This window comes from Panthera uncia, assembly GCF_023721935.1.
Source record: "Panthera uncia isolate 11264 chromosome B3 unlocalized genomic scaffold, Puncia_PCG_1.0 HiC_scaffold_1, whole genome shotgun sequence".
Taxonomy (NCBI): domain Eukaryota; kingdom Metazoa; phylum Chordata; class Mammalia; order Carnivora; family Felidae; genus Panthera; species Panthera uncia.
In genome coordinates, this window is record NW_026057582.1 from 74951330 (window position 1) to 74960893 (window position 9564).

At 38.9% G+C, this 9564-nt stretch overlaps 1 protein-coding gene across 1 annotated transcript; it reads left to right on the forward strand.

Annotated features, from left to right (window-relative positions):
• The first annotated feature begins 2753 nt into the window (after nucleotides 1-2753).
• On the forward strand, nucleotides 2754-3784 carry LOC125909790 (olfactory receptor 4K15-like). The gene has a single exon (XM_049613255.1). It carries the CDS (start codon nucleotides 2775-2777, stop codon nucleotides 3699-3701), a length of 927 nt encoding a protein of 308 aa, XP_049469212.1. The 5' UTR covers nucleotides 2754-2774; the 3' UTR covers nucleotides 3702-3784.
• The last annotated feature ends 5780 nt before the right edge of the window (nucleotides 3785-9564 follow it).

Consider the following 9564-nt stretch of genomic DNA (forward strand, 5'->3'; position numbering starts at 1 on the left):
ACCCCCCTTAAGATAAAGTTTAAATTAAAAAAAAAAAAAAAAGATGGAGTAGTAAGAAGGAGAGAGAACACTGGGTTGACAAAGGTTAAGTAGAGACAGACAAACTAAAGACAGACTCTATCATCTTGATTATTTTGCCTAAGGTGAGAAAGCTTCTTTGTGCCCTGCAAAGGCTTCCTGGCTTCTCTTCCAGAAATGGAGTGCCACGTGTAATGAGTTAATGGTCTACATTTCACAAGATAGGCTTTTGAGAAATTTCACTCCAGAAAAAGAGCCACCTACTTTTCTTAATTAGTAGAATCTAAACTAGGGTGTACATTCCCAAGCAAGTAAGCTGCTTGAGTATAAGAAAACAACATTTAGAGTTCTCTACATTTATGAAATATTCTTTAATTTCAATTATAGTTTATAATGTATATATTATTGTGGTGATATGTACATATAATTTACAGGTAATATACATGGTCATAACTATTGCTGTTAGAGGAGTTCAGCGAAAAACTCAGGGCCGCTACCTATCTAAAGGTAAGTTTTCTTATGTTGTGGCATTCAGTTATTCTTCAATATGCATCCTGTTTAGTTTCTTCAGAGTCATCTTTGTAAATTAATTTTAATACTTAAATAAAACTTCCTAAGTTATCAACATAGAGCTATTTTTCAAAGAAAAGAATCAGAGCCTCTAAAAGAGAATTTTTTTTTGTTTGTTTGTTTCCTACAAACTATACAGGGATAATTAGCATGTAGAAGAAAATAAAAGCCATTTTCTTTTGGCTGATATGAAACCAAAAATTTTAGTTTTTGTATATTTGGATCAACAAATATTATTGAACATCATCTATGAGTGAGGGACTGTAGAAAAAGATCAAAGAATGAATAAAATAGAATTTCTTTGAGAATCATAACACCTTTTTACATAAATTGTTAGAGAAGATATAGATTGATAATATCAGTAAACATGGGAATTTTTTTGTACTTAATGCTGACTGAAGATCACATGTTAAAGTCACAGAAATTCAGGGTCACTGGGTAGAAAAGAGCCATTATGCATTTACACAGAATCTAAATTAGGAACTAATTAAAAAAATAAAAATATATTATTAAGTCAAATAGTAACATGCTTAAATGTAAATAGACACCATTAAAATGCATGAAGGAGCTATTGTCTTAAGTAGGACGAATACATACTTAATAATTTAGGTACTATGTTAATTTATTCCTGCAAATATTTTCATCATTGATGGAACAAAGGCATAGTACCTAACATCTATTGATGTTATGGGCCACGTGCTGTCCTGAATATTTCATCTATTCTAATGCTCTTAATAATGACAATAGTCCTTTGAGGCATATACTATTATTTCTCCCAACTTACAGAAGGAAAAACTGAAGCACAGAAAGTTTAATTAACTTCCCCAAGGTCACACTGCTAGGAATTATAGGAAATACCATTCGAAACCTGTCAGTGTGACTCAGACCTTAAGTTTCCTATTTATCAAGAATTTTATTTATTTATTTTTTATTTAGCACATATTTTTTTTGTTGTTGTTTAAGAGAGAACCTTTTTTTTTTTAAATATATGAAATTTATTGTCAAATTGGTTTCATACAACACCCAGTGCTCATCCCAAAAGGTGCCCTCCTCAATACCCATCACCCACCCTCCCCTCCCTCCCACCCCCCATCAACCCTCAGTTTGTTCTCAGTTTTTAACAGTCTCTTATGCTTTGGCTCTCTCCCACTCTAACCTCTTTTTTTTTTTTTCTTCCCCTCCCCCACGGGTTTCTGTTAAGTTTCTCAGGATCCACATAAGAGTGAAACCATATGGTATCTGTCTTTCTCTGTATGGCTTATTTCACTTAGCATCACACTCTCCAGTTCCATCCACGTTGCTACAAAAGGCCATATTTCATTTTTTCTCATTGCCACGTAGTATTCCATTGTGTATATAAACCATAATTTCTTTATCCATTCATCAGTTGATGGACATTTAGGCTCTTTCCATAATTTGGCTATTGTTGAGAGTGCTGCTATAAACATTGGGGTACAAGTGCCCCTATGCATCAGTACTCCTGTATCCCTTGGGTAAATTCCTAGCAGTGCTATTGCTGGGTCATAGGGTAGGTCTATTTTTAATTTTCTGAGGAACCTCCACACTGCTTTCCAGAGCGGCTGCACCAATTTGCATTCCCACCAACATAGCACATATTATTTTTTCAAAAATACAAATAGGAGGAAGAAACCAGAAATAAGTAAAGATTACTTATATGGAGTGATTTAAAATGAGATGGAAGTTATGGAAGGGATGACACTATTATCAGTATGCCGTTAGTTGTGGAAGTGATATGTAAACTTATGTTTTAATTTTTTTAATGTTTATTTTTTTGAGAGAGAAAGAGGGGGAGAGACAGCATCCCAAGCAAGCTCCATGCTGTCAGTATAGAGCCAGACATGGTGTTCACTATCACAAACTGTGAGTTCATGACCTGAGCTGAAATCAAGAGCCAGATGCTCAACTGACTGAGCCCCGCAGGCACCTAAAGTTGTGTTTTTAAAACATGATTATCATGCTGGGATTCAGAGATGAAAGCCACGGTTACAGAGTCATTACAAAATGACTGCATGTAACATTTATTTGTGTGCTTATAAGGATCTATATGCTGAGGGGAATGGGATACCAGGCTTGACTTTGCTCATTCACTGCCACAATACTATGATGTTTTTTTTCCATTTCACTTTACAGGAATGTTTCTGATCCCATCTCAAAAGTTTGAAATCATGGACCAAGGAAATAAATCGGGAGTGACTGAATTTATATTGCATAGTCTTTCAGGTTCTCGAGAGCTACAACTTTTCTATTTTGCATTTTTTACACTTTTCTATTTATCCATTGTGCTGGGGAACCTCCTCATCATGCTCACAGTCATCTCTGAACCTGCACTACACACACCCATGTACTTTCTGCTCAGTAACCTCTCCTTCATTGATGTGTGTCTATCCACATTTGCCACCCCCAAAATGATTATTGACTTCCTTATGGAGCACAAGACCATCTCTTTTGAGGGATGCATGACCCAAATATTTTTTCCGCATGTTTTTGCTGGTGGTGAAATGATGCTCCTTGTTGCCATGGCCTATGATAGATATGTAGCCATATGTCGACCCCTGTACTATGTGACCATCATGAGTGCACGCAAGTGCACAATCCTTGTGGTGGGCTCCTGGCTTACTGGGGTTCTGCACTCAATAAGTCAGTTGGCCTTCACAGTAAACCTTCCATTCTGTGGCCCCAATAAAGTGGACAGTTTTTTCTGTGACCTTCCCCTGGTTATCAAACTTGCCTGCACCAATACCTTTACTTTTGAGGTACTGATGCTTTCAGACAGTGGTCTAATGGCCATGACCTCCTTTGTGCTCTTGCTGATCTCCTACACAGTCATCCTGGCTAGTGTGAGACGGCACTCCTCAGCACGCATGGCCAAGGCGAGGGCCACCCTGACTGCCCACATCACTGTGGTGACCCTCTTCTTTGGTCCCTGCATCTTCATTTATGCCTGGCCTTTTAGCAGTCTCCCAGTGGATAAGGTTCTCTCCATATTTTATACTGTTTTCACCCCTCTTTTAAACCCCATGATTTACACCTTAAGAAATAAGGAGGTAATATCAGCAATGCAAAAACTAAGGACTCGACATGTGCATTTCTGAAAGTCTCCCAGATAATCCTTATGATAAATAAATAGCCTATAATAAAAGCCAGGTTAGTGTATCTTACTCTGTAAACTACTGTTATGTCTGAAATATCAGAGTACTCATTTTCTTCTTTCTGGTATTTTCTAACAGTAAACAAACCATGTTAACAGAATTGGACTTATTTTTTGTTTATGAAATAATTCTTATTTAATTTGGACTAAATTTATTTATGTTTTTTCCTATAAGATGTGTCTGTCAAAATTCATGCTTCATCCAATAAACTTAATATGAAAATTTACAAAATATTAAAATATTTACCTCATATTTTAAAGTTTCAGAAGAATGATTGATTTGCAGTTTTTCTCCAGTCATCATCTTATCTGGTATTACAAATTAGAGGAATTGCCATAAATTTTATCTTGTTCTTACCATCTTTAGGTGACAGAATAAGTTTTCTGATTATATACCTCAACTCTGTCTCTCTCACTCTGTAAATTTATACAAATACCCACACTTACATTCTTTGCTATTCAAATGATTTCTCTCTGAATTAAGAAACTAAGTAGATTGAGATTTTTCTTCTTGTATATTTTGCAATGAACTCTCACAACAAACTACCCAAACATAGGGACGAAAGAGCAAATAGATTATGTTTCAGGATTCATGATCTGAACTGAGAAACCTAGGAAGATCCATACATTTACATTAACCATGTTACAAATACTAGAACTTGAGCCCACAATGCTTCTTTTTATCAGCATATTAATGTGGGAAATCAAATAACTATGTTGTGGGCTAGGAGGTTATACGGAACGCATTGCAAAGCAGAAAACTGCTTTCTTGACTTGCTGAAAACAGCATGCCATGCTTCACTTATCTAGTTAATGTATATCCAAGGGGCACTCACTTCGCTTATCTAGTTAATGTATACTTAGGGGCTAGGTCCTGCCTATGCTCATAAATTCCTTAGACCACATTATTGCATGGAATATTTCACCTTGTCTTAACTTGTTTTTATGCACCTTTCTATACATTCTTACTGGCATGTAGCCCACTGAGTATTGCACAATGTTATCCTAAATGTCTGCTCGATAAATACGGGAGCTTGAGAGTAGCTCAGAGAGACTTCCCTTAGCCTCCCTCTCACCTCTCCTGACTTGCAAGCAGTCTTGAGTAATCCTTTGCTGGGCAAAGCCGATAGCTGAACCCACATATTAAAGTTTAGAACTGACATTCAAAGTTCAATGACTACCTACAAAAATGTATATCACTCCATACATAAGTAGACACTTTTCACCAACAGTACTAAATATATATTTTTGCTCTATATATTTATTCTCTTACCTATCTATATCATTCATGCTCTCTAATCCACAACAACCAATACAACGTAATTCAGAATATATTTTTTCAAAGCTCTAAGAACACAGAATGATTTTAACTTTTTAAAGGAACACTACATATTCACACTTCAATTTAATATTTAATTCTTACAGTCTATCTCCTCTTTCATCAATTAGAAGACTAAGAGTCACATGTTGTACAAGTTAAGTGACTTGAGCACATTCAAAATCAGCAAGTAGAAGAAATGATACAAATAACATCCATTTCTGATTTGTAGTATTTGAAAGGAAAGCCATACCCCAAAGGCAAGCTGTTTCTGAAACAGAGTGTGTAGAAGAAATGGTAGTTTGGAATAGGATTTAATACCAATTATGTTTTAAACAGTTTTTGATTCACTTTTCACTTTCATAATTTTACCACTCCACAAGGATCTGGTGATTCCTTTGGGAAACATAGAATTAAAAAAATAAACCAATATAGTACAGAGTCATATGATAGGGGTGATGATGATAATGATAAAGCCAAACATACTTAATGATAACAATATAATTTATAAATTATGTTAATATGTCATCTCTTTTGATTCTCACAAAATTTCTGTAGATAAGAAAAATAATATTATACCTCTGCTTCTGACAATATTGAAATTTAGGTCATTCTGAAACTCTTGCAAAAATACTTACGAATTCTAGATGCATTCTTTAAAATAAATAAATGACCTCATGGCATCTGAAATAGTGGGAGCTCTGAGAGAGGAAAATTGATGGAAAGTGACTGTAGGTCATAAAAATGATGGAGAGTGCTTGGTCATTAGGGGGGAAATTTTGTCTGTCCAAGAGTGTGAGGTAGGATTGGATCTTTTCAATCTGGGACTCTTAGGGAAGGTATACAGAAGAGGGTGCTATGGAGCACAAGGAAAAGCTAGTGGCCTAGTCTACAGATAGAAAAACTGCTTTGTCTTAGAAATTATAGGAGCCAAGGGAAGATGGCGGCATAGGAGGACGCTGGGCTCACCGTGCGTCCTGCTGATCACTTAGATTCCACCTACACCTGCCTAAAGAACCCAGAAAACCGCCAGAGGATTAGCAGAACGGAGTCTCCGGAGCCAAGTGCAGACGAGAGGCCCACGGAAGAGGGTAGGAAGGGCGGCGAGGCGGTGCGCGCTCCACGGACTGGCGGGAGGGAGCCGGGGCGGAGGGGCGGCTCGCCGGCCAAGCAGAGCCCCCGAGTCTGGAGGGCAAAAGCGGAGGGGCCGGACGGACTGTGTTCCAACAGCAAGCGCAACTTAGCGTCTGGGAGGTCAGAAGTTAACGGCTCTGCTCGGAAAGCGGGAAGGCTGGAGGACAAAGGGAGGGAGAGCTGCTGAGCCCCCAGACGGCAGAGCTCAGCTTGGCGGGGAACAAAGGCGCTCGCCGGCGCCATCTCCCTCGCCCATCCCCCAGCCAAAATCCCCAAGAGAACCAGTTCCTGCCAGGGAACTTGCTCGCTCAGCGAAAACACCCAACTCTGTGCTTCTGCAGAGCCAAACCTCCAGCAGCGGATCTGACTCCCTCCCCCTGCCACAGGGCCCCTCCTGAAGTGGATCACCTAAGGAGAAGCAAGCTAAGCCTGCCCCTCCTGCCCACGTGCACCTTGCCTACCCACCCAGCTAATATGCCAGATCCCCAGCACCACAAGCCTGGCAGTGTGCAAGTAGCCCAGACGGGCCACGCCACCCCACAGTGAATCCCGCCCCTAGGAGAGGGGAAGAGAAGGCACACACCAGTCTGACTGTGGCCCCAGCAGTGGGCTGGGGGCAGACATCAGGTCGGACTGCGGCCCCGCCCACCAACTCCAGTTATACACCACAGCACAGGGGAAGTGCCCTGCAGGTCCTCACCACTCCAGGGACTATCCAAAATGACCAAACGGAAGAATTCCCCTCAGAAGAATCTCCAGGAAATAACAACAGCTAATGAACTGATCAAAAAGGATTTAAATAATATAACAGAAAGTGAATTTAGAATAATAGTCATAAAATTAATTGCTGGGCTTGAAAACAGTATACAGGACAGCAGAGAATCTCTTGCCACAGAGATCAAGGGACTAAGGAACAGTCACGAGGAGCTGAAAAGCGCTTTAAACGAAATGCAAAACAAAATGGAAACGACGACAGCTCGGATTGAAGAGGCAGAGGAGAGAATAGGTGAACTAGAAGATAAAGTTATGGAAAAAGAGGAAGCTGAGAGAAAGAGAGATAAAAAAATCCAGGAGTATGAGGGAAAAATTAGAGAACTAAGTGATACACTAAAAAGAAATAATATACGCATAATTGGTATCCCAGAGGAGGAAGAGAGAGGGAAGGGTGCTGAAGGGGTACTTGAAGAAATAATAGCTGAGAACTTCCCTGAACTGGGGAAGGAAAAAGGCATTGAAATCCAAGAGGCACAGAGAACTCCCTTCAGACATAACTTGAATCGATCTTCTGCACGACATATCATAGTGAAACTGGCAAAATACAAGGATAAAGAGAAAATTCTGAAAGCAACAAGGGATAAACGTGCCCTCACATATAAAGGGAGACCTGTAAGACTCGTGACTGATCTCTCCTTTGAAACTTGGCAGGCCAGAAAGGCTTGGCACGGTATCTTCAGTGTGCTAAACAGAAAAAATATGCAGCCGAGAATCCTTTATCCAGCAAGTCTGTCATTTAGAATAGAAGGAGAGATAAAGGTCTTCCCAAACAAACAAAAACTGAAGGAATTTGTCACCACTAAACCAGCCCTACAAGAGATCCTAAGGGGGATCCTGTGAGACAAAGTACCAGAGACATCACTACAAGCATAAAACATACAGACATCACAATGACTCTAAACCCGTATCTTTCTATAATAACACTGAATGTAAATGGATTAAATGCGCCAACCAAAAGACATAGGGTATCATAATGGATAAAAAAACAAGACCCATCTATTTGCTGTCTACAAGAGACTCATTTTAGATCTGAGGACACCTTTAGATTGAGAGTGAGGGGATGGAGAACTATTTATCATGCTACTGGAAGCCAAAAGAAAGCTGGAGTAGCCATACTTATATCAGACAAACTAGACTTTAAATTAAAGGCTGTAACAAGAGATGAAGAAGGGCATTATATAATAATTACAGGGTCTATCCATCAGGAAGAGCTAACAATTATAAATGTCTATGCGCTGAATACCGGAGCCCCCAGATATATAAAACAATTACTCATAAACATAAGCAACCTTATTGATAAGAATGTGGTCATTGCAGGGGACTTTAACACCCCACTTACAACAATGGATAGATCATCTAGACACAGGGTCAATAAAGAAACAAGGGCCCTGAATGATACATTGGATCAGATGGACTTGACAGATATATTTAGAACTCTGCATCCCAAAGCAACAGAATATACTTTCTTCTCGAGTGCACATGGAACATTCTCCAAGATAGATCATATACTGGGTCACAAAACAGCCTTCATAAGTTCACAAGAATTGAAATTATACCATGCATACTTTCAGACCACAATGCTATGAAGCTTGAAATCAACCACAGGAAAAAGTCTGGAAAACCTCCAAAAGCATGGAGGTTAAAGAACACCCTACTAACGAATGAGTGGGTCAACCAGGCAATTAGAGAAGAAATTAAAAAATATATGGAAACAAACGAAAATGAAAATACAACAATCCAAACGCTTTGGGATGCAGCGAAGGCAGTCCTGAGAGGAAAATACATTGCAATCCAGGCCTATCTCAAGAAACAAGAAAAATCCCAAATACAAAATCTAACAGCACACCTAAAGGAAATAGAAGCAGAACAGCAAAGGCAGCCTAAACCCAGCAGAAGAAGAGAAATCATAAAGATCAGAGCAGAAATAAACAATATAGAATCTAAAAAAACGGTAGAGCAGATCAACGAAACCAAGAGTTGGTTTTTTGAAAAAATAAACAAAATTGACAAACCTCTAGCCAGGCTTCTCACAAAGAAAAGGGAGAGGACCCAAATAGATAAAATCATGAATGAAAATGGAATTATTACAACCAATCCCTCAGAGATACAAACAATTATCAGGGAATACTATGAAAAATTATATGCCAACAAATTGGACAACCTGGAAGAAATGGACAAATTCCTAAACACCCACACCCTTCCAAAACTCAATCAGGAGGAAATAGAAAGCTTGAACAGACCCATAACTAGTGAAGAAATTGAATCGGTTATCAAAAATCTCCCAACAAATAAGAGTCCAGGACCAGATGGCTTCCCAGGGTAGTTCTACCAGACGTTTAAAGCAGAGATAATACCTATCCTTCTCAAGCTATTCCAAGAAATAGAAAGGGAAGGAAAACTTCCAGACTCATTCTATGAAGCCAGTATTACTTTGATTCCTAAACCAGACAGAGACCCAGTAAAAAAAGAGAACTACAGGCCAATATCTCTGATGAATATGGATGCAAAAATTCTCAAGAAGATAATAGCAAATCGAATTCAACGGCATATAAAAAGAATTATTCACCATGATCAAGTGGGA

What these genes read in the sequence shown, in the direction of transcription:
- LOC125909790 (XM_049613255.1), top strand. Translation starts at nt 2,775, where the DNA reads ATGGACCAAGGAAATAAATCGGGAGTGACTGAATTTATATTGCATAGT.